Here is a 23,574-nt window from a genome sequence, read left to right on the forward strand (position 1 = left end):
GAGGATGCAGTGGTCACAGTCGAGGATGTTGTTGTTGCCCCGCTCGACTGCATGTCCTCCTCCTCCTCCAGGGCCACCAGCCGCCGATATTTGGCGACAGTGGCCTCCAGCCTCCGTTGCCGGGCCATTCTAGCCTGCTCCCTCCGTGTTGTTGATTTGGAAGGAGCAACTATATGAAGAAAGAAAGACATAGTCTGTAACCAATGCTCCTTAGCATTAATAACACAAAGTGATTGAGCCGAAAGTTGGGTCACAGTACAAGTAGCAAATTGAAAGCACAGTACATAACTATTGTGGACTGTATCTATGTAACCTCCCACTTCTGCATCCTTGCTCTAACATTAGTGGTAGTTTAATGAACAAATTCTACGACCACTATGGACTTCCATTACAGTCGACTATGACAGTACACCAGTCTTATTCTTCTTCTTCTCTCTTGTTTAGGGAAATTGGTACGTTATCTTATGCAAGCCGGTAGAATGACATGGACAGCACAGTGAACTTGCACCCGAGAAAAAAAGTTGCACACCATGATGAGTGAGACAGACTTGCGTTACTGTACCGGTCCAGTACATGCAGGTGGTGAAGCTATTACTTTTCTATTACGGGTGGCACTGAGAATACTCTGTTACAAGGGCTACTGCTTAATTAATTTACCTTTCACCCTACAGTGCAAATGAGTACTAGAAAAGGAAAATGAAGAAGCTAACTAATTTGATTATCTATCACTTCACATGGGACGTATTTGATGACATATGGGATGACTTTAGGTGCTTTGCTTAATATTGAGTGAACAGTGATACACCCACACATGAATGACGTACTACAAGTAAACTAAAGTTATTAAGAGAGGTACGGAGTGTCCACCGTAATAACCAGATATATGCTGTGATTGCAGACGCAATACAAAGTACTGCTACTATTCATGGTAGTATTGGACACATTTACAATTTCTTTCCCTTGCCTTCCCTGCACTGGAACGGACGTGCGGGTGCGGTGGTACATGCTCTTCAAGGTAACACTTACTTCATCTGGCGACCATCTACTCTCTCTAGATACACATGTGCTATCTAAGAGTCAGAGAATACCATGCTCCAGGCATCCATTCAGTCAAAGTATACGCACACATACAGTTTCTGTTTCACCCACCCAGGCTGCTGTCCTTCCACCCATCCTTGCTTCATCATTGACCCAGCCATGCACCATACCATATTCTTTCCTTCCCAGCCACCTTGGGGGCCAAGCAAACACATATCGTTCTTCTTTGCCAGCCATCATACAAGTTCGCGTCCCACTTACTTATACCCTTCTTTCGCTTTTCGTTCATCCCATCCATCACGTTCGTCTAAGAACTTATTGGGATTCTTCTCACCAAAAACTTCACAGCTAAGTCGAAGTACATTTCGAGGAGGCTACTACCTGGTTGATTTGTAATACACCCGTGCAGAAAGCACACTATGCAGTCTTCAATCTCAATAAGTAAGGAATATATAGCTTACCTGTTTCCGCCACCACCGTTTGAACCCCCACAGGACCGTCCGCCGGCTCTTGCACCGCCTCCTCCCCAGAGTCCGCCGAGTCCTCGCCCAACACAGCCACCTCCGCGCTGGCCCCGTCACCAGATGTTACACCTACAAAGTACATTTAAGAATGTTAGAATACACCACTCACTACTATATAATATTTGGTCTAGGAGAAATGTTAAAAAAACTGAATACAATGTAATAATTTGTGACTGTCTACTCCAAAGTAAAAATGTCCCATTTTCCAGGGAAGGCTGTTGTCTTGCTGCACTTTTATGCACAACTGATGAATGCTTGCTTTTGATTTTTAACACGCACCACTTTTTCTCCTAACAGACAGAAGCTTGACTCCTAAGAACACGACCAGGATCAAGTTCAAACCAGGTGAGAGCTCGGCTCGACCACAAGAAATGTGTCCAATTAATCGTCAGCACTAACCACTTTTCCGTTTTCAGTTAAATAGTTTTATGACAAAGTAGATTTTAATAAATGTGTTTACTTTTAATAAAGCTTTTAAACTTAAATAGACTCTGTGGTTTTTGTTCCTCCAGACTAGAGTGGATGAGCTAAAGGTTTTGGAATTTTTGCAAGCATGAGTGCCTCTGACACTTCTTGACTGTGCTGTGACTCCGTACTCTCTTGTCCTGCGTACGATAATCTAGAGATCATTGGGGATCAATAATCGGTGACTTCGGGAGCTGAATGACTCTGCCACACTATCTAGTCAGTAAGGAGACAGTGCATAGAGCTATTGCTGAATAGAATGGGAGTCCAATGGAATTGCCAAATGTCCAATCTTAGTTAGCTACACAGACAGACTAATAAGAATAGTCTAGTAATACCACAGGGAGTCATATTCGAGGCAGGATAAGAATTTATATCCAGTCTACAAGAAGATCAAAGACGATTTAGAAAAAATCGAATGAGGAACGCTAGGAAAAAATAGGTACTCTTTATTAAAATGTAAACTTACTGGGGCCAGCAAAGGAGCCCTCGCCTGCCCGATCCTGGCCTGCATCCTCAGCACCCTCCTCCTGTGTCCTCTTGCCCTTGGGGGGAGCTGATGTACAACATGAAAGAAAGAAAAACCAGAAAACATGGATGAGATTTTTCAACCAAATCAAACATTTCAAAAGAACAATAACAAAATATTATGGAGAAATAGCAAATAGATAGACAACTATTCCACGGGATCTATCTCATGTGGTATACTATGTTATTCGTATTGCCTGATTTGCGGAACGTTGACTTAGAAAGTTCCTATGTAACTCAATAAACAGACTACTAAAGAGGTTTGCCTAGGCCTGGCACTGCAGGCAGCAGTCCGCAGCACGCGAAGTGACATGACAGACAAAGTCCATCCTGCTTGCAGATCAGTGAATACTCAAACTATCAATCCACCCACCACCGCCACTATTTCTTCTTATAGCCATGTGTCTAAAGGAAGGACTGGACTTCAGTCTGTTGGGGCTGATTTAGAAGTCCCTTGCGGCTCATTTTCCTCCATTGTTGCGTGCCTTTTGTGACGCAGCGGCAGAACAAAAGACTCGCCATGGTGTTGGTGCGGCGTATATATTAAAAAAAACCACATATGGGCATATGGGCGATGCATCACGTTGTAAAGCCCTGCGCCATCAGGGGGCGTTCCGGCGCAAGGGAGGGCGTACCTGCGCAGGAACGAATCCTAAAAGTGGCTGAGGGAAATCTACAAGATGTCAATCAGTTACTTTTAGGACAATGATGCATGACTCAAACCCTGCGCGCTTGAAGCCGACGTACGGCTTGATGCACCATTGGGGAGATAGGGTACCCCAGAGCATTGCTGGAGCTGCGCCATCGTTGGCACGCAACTCCAGCAATGCGCTGCCTTTACGGCACAGATGCGTAAGGCTTCTGTGACGTTTTGGGCCAATGGGTGGTGGTGGCATGGCACACAATTACTGCCGCATCCCTGCTACTTTGCAGGGATGCGCCGGTAATTGAAAAAATGACCCTTAGTGTCTAGCATTACGCAGTTCTTATCTTTACACTACACTCATACATAATTTCTCAGGCCAATGAAATGCTTCTGAACACAACATACAAAACAAAGAAGCATAGTAGCAAGCAAGGCTACTGAGAAGGAGAGCAGTGCACCTGAAATGCATAGAAGATTTTGAAATATAATTTACCTCAATGTAATCGGCAGCATTATTGCTCTTGGTAAAGAACAAAGGTTTGCAAATAACAGAGCCGGATAAAACAGAGTAGTAAATGAATAGCTACTACTGCTCACCAAGCCCGGGGACCTCTACGCCGAGCGCGTCCAGCAAGTCCCGCTCCCGGTCCATGACATCGGTCCAGCGGTGGGTGGCCTGGTTATATGTGCGCCGGACCCCAGAGAGCCAGTACATGGCCCGGCACACCTTCTCCCACCGCTGGCGGCGCTCCCGGATGCCATAGCCAGTCGCGATCTTGCCGCCTCCCAGGATCGTCTTGGGGAGGCGGCGCTGGACGTGGAAGATGAGTGCCGCCACTTCCTCCGCGCTGAAGATCTCCCGCGGGACCACTTGCTCCCCCCTCAAACGCCCGCACGGGAGCCGGGCACGGGGTGCGGGACCCTTCCCCTTCTCAGGGTGCTTCCCGGCTCCCTTTACCATGGTCTGGGCAGAAATACAGTTAAATGATAAACAAGAAATAGAATAGTGAAGAAGAAACGAAAAGAGTTTAAAAAAGTAGTTTAAAAGTAACTAAAAGCAGCAGAAAACACAAAAATATAGAGCTAGAAAAATAGAGGGATAGATAATAAGTAAAATTAGATCAAATAAACTTCAAACAAGCAAAGGATGGCAGAGATTGAGAGAGGATAGAGAAAGCATGCCCAGAACCATAGCAATGAATGAGAAACAAGATGGCCGCGCCCGTTCACGACCGCGTGGGTAAGTTCGCGCGAGATTTTCCTCGCGAGCACGCGCGAAATTGTACTAGCGAGCAGCACACTTTGCGAGATTACACATAGCGGCCGGAAACGGAATTACGTCACGCAAACAAGATGGCCGCGCCCGTGTACGACCGATAGGGTAACTTGGCAAACGTATAGCTAGAAGCGCCTCGCGAACACGCGCAAGATCACGCGAACATACACGTCGCAAAAAAAACAATTTTGTATTCGCACGTATTCGCGGCTTCCGAAATCGATCTCGCACGGATTCGCGCCCCAAAAAACGCGCGAAATTGCACAAAAAACGATTTTAGCTAAACTGAAAGCAAGGAGCAGGTGCAAAAGTTCAAACTTAACATTAGTAACATTCAAGGTAGTGCTTCCTGAGGGGCCCCTCCAGAGTTTGCAACTATTCTATGACCCTGCTATGACCCAAACAGCAGGCTCATAGAATAGCTACAAGTAGACCATAAAGGTCCTGTGAAAAAAAAATTCACTGCAACAAAAAGCAAATTACAGATAAGGAAGGAAGCAGGTGCCAGCCAGACTGGAACTTTCAAAATTACTGACACATTAATGACCCACAAATTAATTGATGGCAGTTGAAGAAGGGCAGGTGTGCTTGCTTTTTTCAACCACCATAATCTACAGTGATAAATAAACCTAATGGGTGGCAGTGAGGATGTACCAGAGGGTGGCATGGGTGTCCCAGAGGGTGGCAGTGGTGAAACAGAGGGTGCTGTGAACCTGTGATGATAAACCAGAGGTAGAAACAACATAGTCGCGGCCGTTGCGAGCCGAAAAGTAAGTTCGCAATTGCGAACTTGTCCCAAAATCGGCGCGAACGCGCGCCAACACAAAAAACGGGAAAATCCGCAAATCCGCTAGAGTTCGCGTATCTTCGCGGATTGCGAATCCGTAAATCCGCAATTTCGCGTACGCGAGATCCGCTAGATCCGCCCATGCTTAGTTACAGGTAGCCCTGAACAGATTTTCAGAGTTCTGTAAAAAAAATGACTTGCAGATTAACGTTGAGAAAACCAAATTTATGGTCTTCTGCAAGAAACCCCCCCCTAATTGTTCTGTTACACTAAACGGCGCATCAATTGAGCAGGTCAAGGTCATGACTTATTTAGGTGTGACACTTGACCATCAACTCAATTGGAACCCCCAACTGGAGACAACTAAACTTAAATTTAATCGCTTGGCTGGTTGTCTGGTCCAAGAACAAAAGAAATCCTTCACAAAACGAATCACCCCCGCCCTAAAAATCTATGATGCCAAGATTATCGCTGCAACCCTATATGGAGCTGATGTTTGGGGCTACAAGGACTTATCATGTTTGGCCATTGCCCAGAATAGATTCCTGCGGAACCTGGTAGGTCTCCCGCAGTCTGCACCTATAAAACCCCTGTTACTAGATCTTGGTTGTAGACCTATCACTGAGCTGGCACAGTATCGCCTAGTGGCACTATGGCGCCGCCTCTGGACAACCCCAGAGCTTAGCCTTTTCTGCCGTGAGCTTGATGAGGTAAAATCATTGTGGGGCGCGCTAAAGATACCATGGCTCAGGGAAGTTAAAAACATTCTGCATATGATGGGCCTACCAGAGCTATGGTCTAACCCAGGGGGGTGCATCTTTCGATCTAAACCTGAGTTTAAGGCCCTTTTTTGGGCCTGGAAAAGATCTATTTTAGTAGCCCAATCTTCGGATGCAAACTTAACAGGTTTATTCTTGATGCATAAAGCCATTCCCTTTTTAGAGCAGTATTGGGACCTGATCTCCAAAGTACTAGATGGTAAACTGTACCACCAGTTCCGTACAGGTACCTTGCCTGTTAATTCCTTTACAGCGAAGTGGGTAACAAAAGCAGGAAGCAAGTGTTTCTGGTGTCCTGACCAGGAAGAAAGTGTTGGTCATCTATTCTTTGGTTGTCCTGTCTATCGATTCCCTCGTAACAAGTGGCTAAAACCCACATGTGTATCCCTGAACTGTAGCGGTCATCGAGATGCACTGACCAAATTACAAGAAATCAGATCAGAAACGGTTGTGGTTTGTGTTGCCAAATTTTTGGGTTGGTCCTGGTTGATCCGAGCTAAGAGAATGAATTTGTTTTTAAATTAATTGTTCTAACCATATGCATTTTTTTGTATCATGTTTGTTGTGTATTCTGTGGATTCCAACGGTATTAATTGATGTGTATGTTGTAATTATCCTATTTGTATTAAGGATCCTCTAGTGGAACCTTTTTATTGTGTATGGTTTGTATGTTGTCTTTTATGAATTGCTTTTATTCGAAATAAAGACAAACTGAAACGATAAATATGTTAATTTTAGTAATTTATTTTCTGTAGCGGGCTGTGGGTTTATAGGGGAATAGGGTGGGAAGTAATTTCATTATAATTAGTTAAATATGTTTATTTATTGGTATGTATTTTGAAATAATTGTTCATTAGTTATTAATTGGTAATTAATTAAAATATAATTGTAATTAATTTTAATTAATTGATTAATTGATAAATATGTTACTTTTAGTAATTTTTTTCTGTAGCGGGTTGTGGGTTTATAGGGGAATAGGGTGGGAAGTTATTTAATTATACATAATTAAATATGCTAATTTATTTATTTGTATTTATTTTGAATTAATTGTTAATTAATTATTAATTGGTAATTAATTAAAATATAATGGGTAATTAATTTTAATTAATTTATTAATTGATAATTATGTTAATTTTATTAATTTATTTTCTGTAGTGGGTCGTGGGTTTATAGGGGAATAGGCTGGGGAGTAATTTAATTGTAAGTAATTCAATTTTTAAATTTATTTTCTTATCTAATTTTTAATTATTTTTTAATTGTTAATTAATTTATTGTTAATTGGTAAATAATTTGTATTAGTAGGTAATTATTTTGAATAATTAATTTGTATTTGTATTTTTAATTGATAAATTAATATATTATATAAAAGTGTTAATTATTTTAATTAATTTGTAATTGGTATTAATATTTATTTTATTTTTAATTATATATGAAATATTTACTTTCCCTACTGTTGCACTCACTGGAGTGGGAATAGTAATTTTTACCCTCCTGCTATCCAACGCTTTCCCTACTTTTGCACTCACTGGAGTGGGAATAGTAATTTTTACCCCTACGCTATCCAACGCTTTCCCTACTGTTGCGCTTTCTGGAGTGGGAATAGTAATTTTTACACTCACGTTATCCAACGCTTTCTCTACTGTTGCACTCACTGGAGTGGGAATAGTAATTTTCACCCCTACGCTATCCAACGCATTCCCTCATGTTGCACTCACTGGAGTGGGAATAGTCATTTTTACCCCTACGCTATCCAACACTTTCCCCGGACGAAACACGTCATGTTGCCGATCATATCGATGGAATAAAGCACTTTATAACTCTACAAATCCCTTGTTGTGGTCTGTACCTGTGTTCGTGTTGGTGCTGCCGGCGGGTCGCACGCACTGCAGGATTGTGGAATCATATATATATATATATATATATATATATATATATATATATATATATATATATATATATATACACACACAAGGATACCGGCTGGAAACCGGTAAGGAGGCACTCACACAGGTTATTTCAGTTTAGACCAACTGCTTTTATTTCAGCATACTCGTCCTAACCCAACGCGTTTCGCCTTCAGCCGAAGGCTTGATCAAGGGTGTTGAGCTCTAACACGAGCCTACTTTTATTTCAGTGCACAGTGAAAAAAACGTTACAGTGAAAATGCATTGCATTGTGGGTGACGTAGTTTTTCATGTGAACAAGTGTTAATGTGCTCAATTTTCAATAACATTTCAGCTGTTTGGATTTTCAAAAATCTATGCAGAGAAGACCCCCCCAAAAAAACACCCAATTGAAACAAATGTCAAATTTAAATCTAAATGCTGAGGACTCTGAGGCACTCTCCACCTTAATGACAATGGGTGCAGTGTCAATATCACAGGAAGAAGAAGAGCTCATTGAAATGGAAGATTCCATGGAACAAGAAGGTGCCAACGAGAGTGGATTAAAAGAAAAATCCAAATGTAACCCTATACTGCCTCCTGGCAACAAGATTGATTTATTCCAGGAACTCGTAATCGATGAGCTATACAAAATCAAACAAAACCAGACAAAAAACAACTTTTCTTTGAAAGAAAAACTAATTATAAGAAATCTCTCTGAAGACAAAAAAATAGAGATAAAGCCAGCGGATAAGGGTGGAAACATCATTATCATAGACAAAATAGATTACGCAGAGGAAGCACAACGTCAACTGCAGGATAAAAATTGCTATGAGCTCCTAAATCAGGATCCAACTGCAGACCTACAAACAGAAATTACTGAATTATTACAGACTTGGACTGTTGCGGGCCTCATAAGCGATGATGAACAAAAATACATGACAAACACATTTCCAACTCTACCCACATTCTATTGCCTCCCAAAAATCCATAAAAACAGCCAGAAACCACCAGGGAGGCCAATAGTCTCGGCAAACAATTCATTGCTAGAAGGAATGTCAAATTACATCGACCAATTCCTAGCTCCTCTGGTCAGAGACCTCCCATCATTCATAAAGGATACTAGTGACCTTTTAAAACAACTAGAAAAAATTGTCTGGAAACCTTCTTTCAAACTAATCACAACGGATGTGACATCACTGTACACAAACATCGAGCACACCATTAGGATGAATGCATGCAGATACTATCTGGGAAAAAGGAACATAAGATATAAGGAACATAATGAAATGTTAAATCACATGATCTTCTTATGCCTACATAACAACTATTTCCTATTTGACAAAAACATCTTTAAACAAATACGGGGATGCGCCATGGGATTTTCTTTTTCACCAAATTACGCTAATCTTACCATGGGTTGGTATGAACAAAATGAGGCATGGAAAACAGAACATTATGCGTGGAAAAAGAGGACAATACTATGGCTTAGATTCATAGACGATCTTTTTATAATATGGGACGGTGAACAAACAGATTTTGAACAATACTTTGAAAAACTAAACAATACACCTACAAATCTGAAGTTCACGTGCGAAATAAGCAGCAATCGGGTAGTGTTCCTGGACACAGAAATATATATTGAGAACAACTGTCTTGAAACCACACTACACCGAAAGAAGACTGCGGCCAACTCTGTACTACATGGACAAAGTTTCCATGATGACAAACTAAAAAGAAGTAATCCATATGGAGAATTTCTCCGCATAAAAAGAAACTGTTCTAAAAACTCGGAATTCCTCAAACACAGCACGGAGGCCTCAAATAGATTCATAAAAAGAAAATACCAACCGAACAATGTGAAAAAAAGCCTCAAGAAAGTAATTGAAACGGACAGAAAAGAAATCCTACACAAAGTCCAAGAGACTAAAACTGACAACAAAATCAGATTAATAACATCATACAATGCGGAAAAGGGGACACTAATGAGAATAATCAAAAAACACTGGGGTATTCTACGGACAGATTCAACACTATCAAAAATCATTGGAGAACATCCACATGTAACCTTCCGCAGAGCAAAAAATCTGGGTGACCAATTAGTCCACAGCCACTTTAAAAAATCTCCAACTGTAAATTGGATGCATCGTGAGGGCTTTTGGCCATGCAAACAATGCAAGGTTTGCCGAATTGCATCTCCAACAAAAGAACTCTCTATGTTTGGAGGAAAAAAATGGAAAATAAAACAACATCTGACGTGCAAAAGCACGTTCGTAGTTTATATGGTGACATGACCCTGCGCCAAAAGTTACATCGGCAGCACAATCTTTGAGGCCAAAAAAAGAATGCTTGAACATACAAGAGCTGTCACTCATCAAGACCAGTCCAATGCAATCGCCAAACACATGACACAGTACCATAACAACAATTGGGAAACCCTCAAATATTGTGCAATTGACCAACAGACGAACTCAGAAAGAGGAACTGAAATAAAAGTAGGCTCGTGTTAGAGGTCAACACCCGTGATCAAGCCTTCGGCTGAAGGCGAAACGCGTTGGGTTAGGACGAGTATGCTGAAATAAAAGCAGTTGGTCTAAACTGAAATAACCTGTGTGAGTGCCTCCTTACCGGTTTCCAGCCGGTATCCTTGTGTGCAAATTTTACGACTGGTTCCGTCGTCTAAGGAGGGCACCACGCTATCATCAAGAGCGCCGGCGTTTCACACAGAACCAAACCACGAAAAAAAAAAAAATGTTATTAACATTTTTTTATTTTCATTTATATTAATTATTTATTAATTTTAATGTTATTTAAGTATTTTAAGTATGTTTCAGTTAGTTATATTTATTATTTATTTAATGTAAAATTACTTTTAACTATTTAAAAAATTCGATATTTTGACTATCTATATTTTTGATTCGATATTTTTGTACTTACCTGTTTGAAGATAGGAAGTCGATATTTAGGCATTCTATATTTTTTACTCGATATTTTTGTAGGTCTATATTTTTGCCATCGATATTGTTTCAGTGATCCCTTTACATAGGAGAGGGGCCGCCTGCCTATCCTGCAAACCCTGTGTCCCGATGTGCCAAGGAAGCAGGCAATGAGAAAAAAACCCTCATTAGTTGATGCTCTCTGGAAACTATACAAATAGCAGGGGACATTGCAGCAGCTTCTCTGGCGTCCCCAAGGAAACCAGAGCCACAGTGCACCTTCTGGTAACTGGTTTCCACCAGCTGGACGGTCCCTATAGGGAAGGTTCCCTGTGCATTAACCTGTTGACCTTAATTAAAAGTTTAGTAAAAAAGTTTAGTAGAGGTATTGATACCGCCTCTACTAAGCAAAGGAACTTAACAGAAATACATTTTAATTTCTTTACTTAAAGTTATGAAACTGACTGAGAGCAGTCCATTTACTGTATGTTAACCGTGTGCAACTTTATTGAACTTTCTACTCCACAACATATTGATCAATCGTTTAATATTTTAGACCTCTTGCTACTCTGATTTCATTTGGTGGGGCATAAGGATAATACAGAGCGCGGGATATAAACTGGTCACTAAAAATAAGTCGAACCGTGGAGAAAAAAAAACGTTTTTATTGCAGTTTTTGACAACACTGCAAGTTCGTAGGCGTCTAAGAATGTGAGTGACCCGTTTTGCAGTTCTGAAAATTCATATCTGAAAACGATTAGTAGAGAGCCATAGCCTTTGATTTAACAGTACTACTGTAGATAGTGAATTGTAAGGCCTTCCCAATAGTAGGCAGTGCACATCCGAATAGTTTACTGTGATGGGAAATGTATTTGAAAGTCTGCAAAGCATCAGATGAAACATTTTTTGTGATGGAAAATATATTCGAAAGTATTCGGTGGAGCGTTTTAACTCTAGCCTGAATCAATAGTGCTTATTGTAAGGCCTGTTCAAGTAACACAATTAGTGGTTCAGTGACTCCACTCAAAAGCATCTTAGAATCCGGCAATGTGGGTAGATGCAGCCTTCCAGGCGCCACGAGCCACGTGTTCAGGGCAGACGCAGAAAACTGAATTGTGGGCAGATACTTTTACGGATCTATGAGCAATTGTAAGACTCAGCTTTTCAGGGAAAGGGGAGAGGAATACATATTTGAGTTCCACACCAGTGGCACAACTCAAATCTTTGAAGGTCAAAGATAAGAAATATAAAAAATCCGCAAATATACAATTAAGAAGCATTCAGGAAAAGGGCTAAACATAAAGGGCACGATTCACAAAGGTAAACTGAGACGAGCGTCTAATTTTACGACTTTCGGTATTCACAAAGGGCATCAGTATCATTTACCACTCGTAACTGCCCTTTGTGAATACCAAAAGTCGTAAAGTTAGACTTTCGTCTCAGTTTGCCTTTGTGAATCGGACCCAAAGGTCTTTACCGCAGCCCATCACTAGACAGATTTACATTAAAAAGAACATATCACAAACTAGGAAAACAAAGTTCTAAAGCACATGCACTGTCTAACTGAGCGAAGTACCTGTTTAACCCCTGACAGTAGCCAATGGTGGGGTTGTGCCATGAAAACGCAAGCAGCACCCGCCGTAGCTTCTGAATGTACTGAGATGTGGGTACGGAGAAGTGCCTGTTGTTGGTCAAAGTTCTGTGAAGGTCCAGCTCTATCTGCCTTGAGGCTGGGTTCTCCTTGTCCTCACACTTCTTCAGGAGATTCTCGTAGTGGCTGGAATTTTGTGACATTGGTACCCGTCGACTTACTATCCATTTCCATACATCCTGCCGGTACTCCACAGGGATTCCCATCCGGATTAGATTCTTCAGCTCCACAGAGGGAGCTAGCTCGCCAATGTTGTTCCACCTCATATGTAAAGGCTTTTCTACAATCTCATGGTTCAGAAGATTATTGGATTTGATTCCTAGTGCTTGGATTTTGGCCAGAAGTTTCTGATGCTCAAAGTTATATTCAGGAATGGTCAGGAATCCATATTCATCGTACTTCCTGTAAAGGGGAAAAAAACACAGCTGAAATTATTTTATTATCTTTTCAGTGCCTGAAACTGGCATGCTAGTGGATCTTCACCATTTATTTTAACTGATATGCAGAATAGTACATTATAAGTGAAATGAAAATGTTACTTACCTTCGGTAATGCTTTGCGTGACGTGATGGATAATCTATCTTACTGCAAACGTCTCACCTATAGAATGGCCTCAGGCATTAAACGGGATCCGAACATATTTCAGCATGGTACTGCACACTGGTAGCTGAAGTCGTGTGGCTCTGTGTTGACCCAGCTCTGCCCTGAAGTGGCAGATGGAACTAGAGGTAGGCACCACCTAAGCATGGCGGTGTCTTTCTTTTTGCACAGTGTCCACGCCTTCAGATGCAGAGCACAAAGAACATTTTTTGCATCTGGTTGCAGATCTGTAGATTGGGACCTTTTTAGATGGAAAATAGTCCATTCCATAGAACATGGAGGGAGGGCAGTGAGGAACCTATGATTAGATAGAGTAGCTAAGAGAAAAAGCGTTATTAAAGGCAAGTAACTCGTTCTGAAGGATACTTCTAACTGCATATTCCTCACCTTTGGAACAGACACCAATGCAGTACCTCCCCCGGTGGTCGATCTTTGGAACGACTCAGACCAAAAAATCCTGCTGGACCATTCAGCCAAAGTATCCTTCTCATGAGGCATGGCTGTTAAGGCAGTAGTGTTTTTTCAAACATGTGCACTGATGCCCACAAGCAGCTTGACAAACATCCTGGACAGCCACTCCATGTGCAATCACAGTATTAGCAGCCTTGGCTCTGATAGATTGCTCCCTCAATCTTGGCCAACGCGTAGCAGATCTTGATGTAGAGTACTATTCACCTGGACAGTGTCCTCTTCTGCACTGCCTTGCCTTTCTCTGACCCAGAGAAATCCACAAAGAGCTGATCGTTCACCAAAGGTCTTTTGTGAGATCAATGTAAATGATCAGCGCTCTTTTGCGGTCCAAGAAATGGAATCTCTTCTCCTCCTTCAAAGGGTGAGGAGGAGTACAGAATATCAGAAGTGGGATAGACTGGCTAATAAGGAAGGGAGTCACAACCTTCAGAAGAAAGGCCACTGTAGGCCGCAGCACCAATTTGCCCTGAATGTGGTGTAGGAAGGCTGCACTAAAATAGCTTGAAGCTTACCTATGCAATGAGCTGAAGCAATCTCAAAGAGGAAAACTGTCTTCACTTTCAGGAGATGCTGGGGACTGCTGTTCAATAGTTCAAACAGATTACACATAAGGAAAGTAAGGACAAGATTAATGTCGTACTCAGGCATCATGAAAGGCTTTGTGGTAAACGTGTGGGCCAAACTTTGAAGAAACATATCATATCGGTTGATTTGAGCAAGGATGGCTGGTCAGGCAACCTCAGAAAGACCAAAAGACTTTAACAGTGTCCACAACAAGTCTGTGCTTGGCCAGAGACAAAACAAACAGTCCCAAATCCTACAGTTTGGCTTATAATGGGCTGTATTATGGGTTTCACACCCAACCACAAACCTGTTCCACTGACTGGTGTAAACAGATTTTGTAAAAGGATGCCTCACAGCCTAAATGGCATTCACTACTTTGGAATGTAAATAGAATGCAGTCAACCGCCACCGCTCAATCTTGATGCATGGAGGTGCACATTGCACAGGCCCGGGAGCAAGAACCTACCATGCTACTGTGACAGAAGATCCTCCTGAAGTAGCAGCCTGATTACAGGACCGATTTCATTCCCAAAACCGGAGTCTCTAGGATGACTTGGGCTCAGTCATTCTTGATCTTCATCAGAACTTGGGGCAGGGGAGGTAGTGGCAGTAGTCCCGTGTTGCACTCCCTGAGGAATGCGTTTCCGAGACAGAGCCTTCTTGGAAAGTACAACGTGCCAAAGTGTTGTCACTGTCAGTTCTCTGCAGTGTCGAAGAGATCAATTCAGGGTTCTTCCCTTTATTTAGACACCGGGAGCGTCCTGTTGTTGAGGTGGTGGGCCTTGACGCTGTCTATAAGCAAAACTCTTAACAATGTCTCAAAAGCGCAAAACTGCTGTGGATACTGCCTTGGTGATGTGGATCAACTGAGGGAGTGCGTAGAAGCTCTACTTTCTTTAAAGTGCTTGAGAGCAGAGTCGGCCTTCTAAGCCAATGAGGCAAGACCAATCATAAGGCATATCTGAGAGTGATGCCTAAACGTCACCTGAGAATTATTAGTCCAGAAAGAACTGGGTTTAACCCTGCTGTTGGAAGCCTGTACTAACAGGGATCCAGGAGTAGTGTGTTGACTAAGGAAAGAAGGGTTTCCCCTAGCAGGTCTGTGATGATGTGTCACCTGCCTTTTTACTGGTAGACAAAAGCAGGGTTTGTTTCAAGTGTCCACAAGGGTGTAGGCTACAGCCTTGTTGAAAGGCAGTAAGTGCTCCAATGGGGACTGTCTGGGCTGTAACACCACTGTTAGGATGTGTGTTTTTACCTCAATCGATAGTAACTATAGATCCAAAACATTCTGCACCCATCTGATGACCATAGCAAATGAAGCAGACTCATCCATAAAAGGGCAAAGGGCTTATACCAGCACCATGTCGAGGGAAGTATCCAGTCCACTGGCCTCTTGTTGGTTTAACTAAACATTGTCATTATAGTGAAGGACAAACTAATGTCCACTATCACCATTATCACCAAAAGGTGCTTGGCTCTGGTCAGAGTCCGATCTGAGCACTGGAGGGCAGCTCCTCAATAAAGATAGTGTTTTGTCAGCATCACAATGTAATACAGCCATGCGTGACAAACAGAACTGTGCCGGACTGCGGCTGTGGCCAAGGTCAAGACGGATGCAGTTCAGAATAGGACAGAATAATGGAATCAGCTCCCTCCTCCAGCATCAGTGGCATTGGTGACAGCATTGACGCAGACGAAACCAGCAAGGATCTTGGTGTAGGGTGTTGAGTCCACTCCAAAGTGGGGTCGGGAGGCACAGACGGCACTGATGATGAACCCAGCGATGGTAACCTGACCAAGGCATCAACGGATCTGTTATACACAAAAGCAGAACAGAGGCAGTCAGTAGGGTGCCAAAGATGTGGACAATGGTATACTTAAATGTCTCAATCTGTTATGGCATCGCTGATGAACCTCAGAATTTGGGATGCATGGGATCGGGCTGCAGGTTCGGCTCCTCAGTAGTGGACCGGGAGCGAGACGCGGGGCAGTTAACTTGGAGTCCTTGCGAATTCTCAGAGGGAGAATGGCAAGGTTGAGACGAGGCCTGCTGAACTTTTGTTCTTCTCTTTCGTCTTGGACTTACATGAAGACTTTGATCTCGGTGATGACCTGTCACAGGATCAGCCCCAACAGGGGGAACAAGTTTGTGTCCTCGATTCTGTGACGGAACGAGCTTTACATGACTTTCTGTGGTGTTCAGCGAGGTAACGCTTGGCTTAATGAACACAGGTTTATCAGATAACCCTCTCCGCGCAACTTGGAGCCATGGCCTGAACCCACATATGAAATGCACATCTTGTGAGGATCTGTCCTGAACAGCCCTTTCTTTGCAACAGTCTGTATAAGGCGTGAACGCTGTCATTTTAGGAGGCTTGAACACTGTCATTGGAAACAATTCGGAAAAAAGTTCATTGACTGGCGAGAAAAAAGCAGGAGCTAACTCTGGATCCTCCTACGAAGGCATGGAAATAAGTTAACTAAAGTCAGAGCAATTAGGTGGCACCTATATGCAGATCAAGCTGTCACTTCTGGGGCAGAGCATACTTGACACAGAGCCACTCACTGGAGCACTAGGGCTGTACTGAAAAATCTTACAGGTCCAGTCTGGCACCTTAGGATAGTCCCAATTAGAAGAATCTGCGGTTAGAAGTATCCATCAGAAACATGAAATAAAAAACCAACTGTAACTAAACAAGCTACAAAGTTAATAGCTATATTGTAATTGAAAATGGCACTCAACACAGGAAAAGTGACTACCTGTCGCTAGACGAATGCCAAATTGGAAAAACACAATGTACTTTGAGTTTAACTAAGCTCTGTCAAAATCCTGGGGATGTTCTGGGCTTGGTGCACCAAAAAGGTCAAAATAACCTTTAAAATAAAGTCAGCCTTGCCACACAGAAACAAAATTATTACTCCCAACCTTGTTACCGAGGAGGAAATATATTACTACCTGCTTTGCCAGATTAGTAATGCATACTTTACTCATCTTTACCTTGACCGCTGCCTCGGCTACTCCTACCAGGTGTCCAGGAGTGCTTCATAAGTACACTATTTTCTTCTTTCTTTTCCAAAAATTATTCATCAGAATCCAATACTTCATAGACCATTTTCAATATCAGTAAAACGTAATTGGTAGTAGTAGTGACCAACGGTAAAAAAGTGCATTATATTTGACAGAAAAGAAAAATCTGAGGAGAAAAAAGTGCTTTAAATTCCAAGTAGGTTAATAAAATGTGATCGATTTTCTAATAAGTGAATTAGCATAGAATGACTGCACTTGTGCACAAAATTACACAACACAGGACTTCAACCCTCTTCCTACCATGACAAATAACTCCTTATTTCTCCCTGAAGCTGACGACAGCTACACGTTGAAATAATAGATGATGTTGCCCTACTCAAGCATCTACTGGGAAGAGAGGAGAGCCACAGGTCCATTTTGAGTATGATGCTCAAGCCTGATAGCCATTGGTGGGCTCAAATAAAGCTGTGTGAACCACATCGGGGGTTCAGCCAACTGTTCAGTCAATGCCAGTGCCACCCTCTGAAGCCAGAGCTGTCATCAGATGACTACCAATCACAGTCACCTCAACCTCTCCCAGAGAATGAGTCTGGACCAAGTCGATATTGGGAAGCAACTGCTGCTAGAACAGCTCCCAGCTTACAAGAGGGCAGCACTCGCCCATGGATTGCTTTGCTGAAATATATACATGTAAGCACTACAGCAGGGCATCAAGATGTATTTTAAGAGTTCAGAGACTACTGAAAACTCTATAGACCCTGCCGATTGGTGCCATCAGAAACAAGGTCATGGCTCCACCAGCTCCCAGATCCTAAGATTTACATCCAGGTCACATTTCTTATCTCTTGAAACTGGGGAGCGCAAACGCCTTGGGGTCCATGATGCTAATCCCATTGGGGCACAGTTAGAGGAGTCACAAGGTGTGTGTGTGTGTGTGGGGGTGGGGATGTGACTGTGGGGTTATTCACCAGTGCTTGAAAGGCAGCCTGGAAGAGTGACATTTGCTTGGTACATTTCGAGCCTGTGTTTCACACGTCATTTTCAGTGCTAAGAGTGATTGAAGGATCCTGCTGCCCCATAAGGCTGGCACTGGCACCCATGGAGAGCAGCACTACCCTTTGTAGACTCCTGGGGCGCTAATAATGTTGGCTGATTGGAGCAGAGCATGGTTTGAGGGAGATGGAGCCACGTGCAGGCTCAATGTGATGATTTAGAAATAGGGAGAGGCAAGTGCCTGTTGGCGGCCATATGGAAATGGCCCATGGTATAGAGTAGGGGCAGGCCTCATTGTGATGTTTTGCAAACAAGAAGAGGGCGCTGCCTGCTGCGGCCTTAGCCCCGTGGCACAGAAGAGGGGAGCAACTCCTGCCTGCTGCAGCATGTCAGCTCACCTTGTCGCAGTGGAGAGAGACCTACCCTACTGAGTTAAATGTTCTAATAAAAAACTGTACCTACAGATCTCAGAACAGTTGATTCGCAAAACGCTAAAAAAAAGCTGCTGTGGCTAGAATGGACAGGAGCAGATCTGAGCTGCGTTACTTTACCAAGGGCTGTGTTTAAAATGTGTTAAAGCATTTTTTTTTCCTCATTTGCCATAACCTCCATCCACAAAGACGAGCCAACTACCATGCGTGTCTGCCTTGAAAAACTTGGAGATCTTTCCTCCTTCAAGTCCTTTCCCAGGCCCGATTTATTGGTAGGCGGGAGACCAGGCCTCAAAGGTGGAAACGGAGAGATGGGTGCAGCCCTTTTGTTCCAGCCAACGTTATTCAACCTGACAGACCCGGGATTTTGTTTCGGATGGGGCCACGTCCCAAGGTCTCTAGAGCCTAATCGGCATAATCATAGGACCCGGGGAAAATTAATAAATAAATAAATAAATAAAACGGAATTCCTATCTCCAGTTAATTAACAAATCCCAGAAGGACAGATTTCTTTTTACTACACGATCTGGCCAAGTCCGTCTTTGAGGTTTCATACAACGACATTAACCATGCTGCCTGCGATGGAGCATTAGAATCCACCAAATATTTACATATTTGCCGTCTTGCCAGAATAATAGAATAAAAAAGAAAAGGCTTTGCGTCGCCAGTTACACTTTCCTCCAATCCAAAAATTATTAATGGAAGAGTGATGTTCAGGGACATACTTAAGATCTATTCCAAGGTAGCCTTTACTTCCTCCCAAAAGAACGTAATAGCAGGACAATCCTTAAACATGTGTATGTCTGAAGCTGCCACAAGGTTACACTTATTACATTTCTTCCCCGGGAGAAATTCTGAGAGCCTTAAGGGTGAAAAGTAAGCACGATGCAGAGTGAACAAATGATTGCACTTTAACCATGCTGGCTTCACTATTCTGTACAGGAAATTGAAGGATCTCATCCATGAATCCTCGCACTGAAGGGCCAACTTGTTTCCCCATAGCTCGTCTGGCAAAGTTAAATCTCCATCTGCCTCCTCCACTATACTCCAATACCAGGTTGCCACCTCTTTACCCCCCTCTCACTTTTCTACCAATTGTTGTTCAAGGTAGCTGTGTTTCCCCAGTTGGGGACCCCTCCTACTTACTGCTCGATTCCAACTGTCCAGCTGTATAAGTTTGAACCTAGAAAAAGTCGGGCCCACCCTATCCCTCAACCCCTCCCAGTCCTGTGCCCTCCCATCAACCAATATCTCCCCCCATCTGAGTATCCCAGCTTCCTTTAACGGGATTGCCAGACTGTCCTGCATACAAGGTGGCTGCCCTGGAGACTCCCACACCGGGGCAAAATTAGAGTAATAGTGTAACCCGACTTTCTTTAGTCTCACTTTCTTGAAGTATTTCATATCTCCAAACTTGAATAGAAATCCGTCCGGTGGAATATCCACTCCCACTAACATGGACCTGAACATAACCCCCAAAGATGATCTTAGTGGAGTTTTAAGGAGCCCTCCCTTCTCCCTCCTCCTTCTCAACTTCTTCCAGGCCAGCCTGGCTGTTTTATAGTTCCATATAAACAAATTAATTTTGCGCAGGCTTTTTTCCAATTTTTTACAATCAAACATCAAGGGGATGGAATTAAAAATAAAAGTAAACTTTGGGAGGATGGACATTTTAACTAGATTTATTCTCCTGAGAATAGAAAGTGGCAGGAACGACCAAGATTTTAAAAGTTTTCTACACTCAGTGGCATCCCGATCTAAATTGGTCTGTGCCATATTGCCTATTTCTTGGGTAATTCGTATTCCCAAATATCTCATAGATGTTGCCACTTTTAGTTGTAAATTAGGAACGTTCCAGCACATGATCTCCGTTTTACTGGCGTTGATGTCATAGCCAGAGATCCGCCCGAACTCCTCTGCCTTTTTAATTACAGTTGAGAAAGTTCTTTCCGGATCAGACGTATAGATCAAAATATCGTCTGCATAGAGCGCTATCCGCTTCACCCACTCACCAAATACAAATGGAGAAATATCTACTTCCTCTCTCAACACTTGGGCGAACGCCTCAATGTATAGATTAAATAAGAGAGGGGAGAGCGGGCAGCCTTGTCTGGTGCCTCTGGTGATTTTTATCGGATCTGTTAAGGCGCCATTAACTAGCAATCTAGCCCTTGGAGCCCTATACAGGGTCTCAATGACCCGACAGAACACATCCCCCAACCCAAGCCTTCTCATCACCTCCACCAGATAGGGCCAATTGACCCTATCGAAGGCTTTGGTGGCGTCCAAGGTCAGAGTGGCCAGTGGGAGAGAAAAGATGGTTGCGATATCTATTGCCCCCACCAGGTCTCGAGTGTGATCAGCCAGCTGGCACCCCCTTATAAACCCCCTTTGGTCCGGGTGGATTATTGAACCCATTACCTCCCCCAATCTGGGTGCCAAAATAGATGTAAAAATTTAGTAGTTGTTAATTAGGAGGGAAATTGGCCTATAGGAGCCACACTCCACCGGGTTTTTGCCTGGCTTAGGAATGAGAACGATCGTAGCTTCATTCCAGGAATCCGGGGGCTCTCCCCCCTCCGAAGTATACCATTAAGAAGGGCCGTCAATGCTGAAACTATGGCGGAGCTTAACCCCTGATATAATTCTCTGGGTAACCCATCCGGGCCTGCCGTTTTTCCTTTCTTCAAATGACCTATCGCTTTTCCCACCTCCTCCTCTGAAATCTCCCACTCTAAGTGGACCCTCTGTGATGTTAGCAGGGTAGGTAAGGCGATGTTATCTAGCACCCTATCCCTAGCCTCCGGATCATTCCTAACCTCCTCCTTATATATTTCTTGAAAGAATTCTTGAAAAGCAATCCCTTTTTCCCGGTCCGAGGTCCTAGTAACGGTCTCTCCTTCTCGTTTGATCTCTTTGATGTCGTTTTTTGCCTGGTCAGCTTTGACTTTCCATGCGAGGACCTTTCTCGCGGCTTCCCCAAATTCAAAATGCGAGATTTTGCTCGCCTCCCACCTTTTAGTTAACTGATCTTGTAGTATGGTTTCGAGCTGACTTCTCAGATTGGCCTGTTTTTATGCCACACCCGGGGATGCCATAGCGGAACCCCACTCTTGATCTATTTTGGCCAGCTCCTGCTCAATATTTCTGATTTTCTCCCAGTACATTTTCCTTCTATACGTGGCTCTGTTAGTTATGCAGCCCCTCATATAGGCCTTCATGGCATCCCAGACTATATTAATATTTGCCGAGTCCAAATTTGATTCCAAAAAAAAACTTCGCCTCTGATAACAAAAAGTTAGTTTCCTCCTCCTCTAAAAGAATCGTACGGTCAAAAGAGCAAGAGGAGTCTTTTTTATAATTACCCATTTGAAGTTCAAATACAATTGCCATATGGTCCGACATGTGTGAGGGAAGGTAAGCCAACTGCTTTAACGAGGCCTTTAAAGAATAGCTAAAAAGGGCGTAATCAATACTTGACTTATGTTTGTATTTAAGGTTTTTGAAGGAAACCCCCAATTTGTTTCCTGCTCTTTCCCTCCATACATCAGCTAGACCCATATGTTCCATTATATCTAACAGAGCCAGCCTTGATTTAGATGGTATAAGCGCTCTTGACTTGGAAGACTTATCTAACAAAGGGTTAAGTACTATGTTAAAATCTCCGACCCAGATAACTGGATCCTGAGAAAGTATAAGGTGGTTCTGGATTGCTTTCAAGTAAGAGGGGTCGTCTTGGTTCGGCCCATAATACCCCACCAACGTCAAAGTCGTGCCCTCCACTAAAATTCTCAACATTAGCCATCTCCCGCTGCGGTCCTCCTTACATTCCAACTTGAGCTTTTGCTGCTTTTTAAAAAATTATTGGGATCCCTCTTATATTTGCGGTTTGGTCCGTGAATGAAAACGTATCTACCCATTTCTGTTTCTTTAGCATCTCACAGACCTCCGCTTTAAGTAAATGCGTCTCTTGAATGACGATGGCCTGCGCAGGAGCATCTCTCAAATATTGTAAGATTGTATACCTTCGACTCCTTACTCGCAGGCCATTGACATTCCAGGATAAAATTTCTATAGGGATCATCTATTTTTTTTACCTTCTCCCCCTACTTTTTTCCTCTGCCATAGGGACAACTTTACAAAAAGCTGAAATATGACAATTATCTGGTGATAAAGGCTTGTAAGGCAAACTAACCTTCTAACCTTTGTGAGGTCTGACTCTTGAGGAATTTTATTGTTTTTCCCACTTCCCCCCTGTGCCCCGTACTTCCCTCCCACCCCTGGAAAACCCCTCCTTCCTTACGCTAGCCAGGTGTATGGCCAGATTTAAGTCCCCCCCATCCCTCACCCTCCTACCCTACTGTGCAACCTGTTTTCTAAATAGTTGATAATAGTGAATAATAGATGCCGATTTAATCCCTCATCCCTTAATCCCTCATTTTACCATAGAGACTGCTAAAAGACAAAAAATAAGGAGAAACTCCCCTACTATTATATGCAGATGTCAGTGTGTACCTATTAAGTCAGCTGGTACAGTATAAGATATGTAATATCTCACTGTCTCTCTTTAATCACCTTAATCCCATGCTTCTATACCGCTTTTTTTTAATAGGTAGTTCTTAAACCCTTTAACCCACCCGGTGCCTTACTATATTTCTACTAAGAACGCAAAAACATCCAGCTGACCCATCCTTTTAGCTCCCCCCCTTGAACTCTCCCCCATTTTCTCCAAGAACTCATCCACCTCAAAGGGGGATCGGATATTGTACATTTTATTATTGTACAGTATCCGCAGAAAGGCGGGGAATCGCATCTGGACCGTGGCACCGGCTGCCCTGAGCTTTTCCATCCTCTGACCCAACTCCCATTGCCGATCTAATGTTGCTTTTGAGAGGTCTGACCTGACTTCACACAAAAAGTCGGTACCCTTGATTGTCTTGGCCTTCAGTGCGAGGTTTAGGATCATATGTC

The 23,574-nt window shown here is 43.0% G+C and overlaps 1 protein-coding gene across 2 annotated transcripts in view; it reads right to left on the bottom strand.

Moving 5' to 3' along the window:
- TBC1D2 (TBC1 domain family member 2) overlaps nt 1-23,574 on the bottom strand; it is a 511,011-nt gene that overhangs the window by 147,864 nt on the left and 339,573 nt on the right. For both annotated transcript variants that reach the window (XM_078676557.1, XM_078676558.1), the window contains exon 10: nt 12,439-12,915. In XM_078676557.1, coding sequence (XP_078532683.1) covers nt 12,439-12,915 — 477 coding nt within the window. The remainder of the gene's footprint in view (nt 1-12,438; nt 12,916-23,574) is intronic.

The sequence above is a fragment of the Lissotriton helveticus genome, chromosome 2_1 (genome assembly GCF_964261635.1).
Source record: "Lissotriton helveticus chromosome 2_1, aLisHel1.1, whole genome shotgun sequence".
NCBI classification, from domain to species: Eukaryota; Metazoa; Chordata; class Amphibia; order Caudata; family Salamandridae; genus Lissotriton; species Lissotriton helveticus.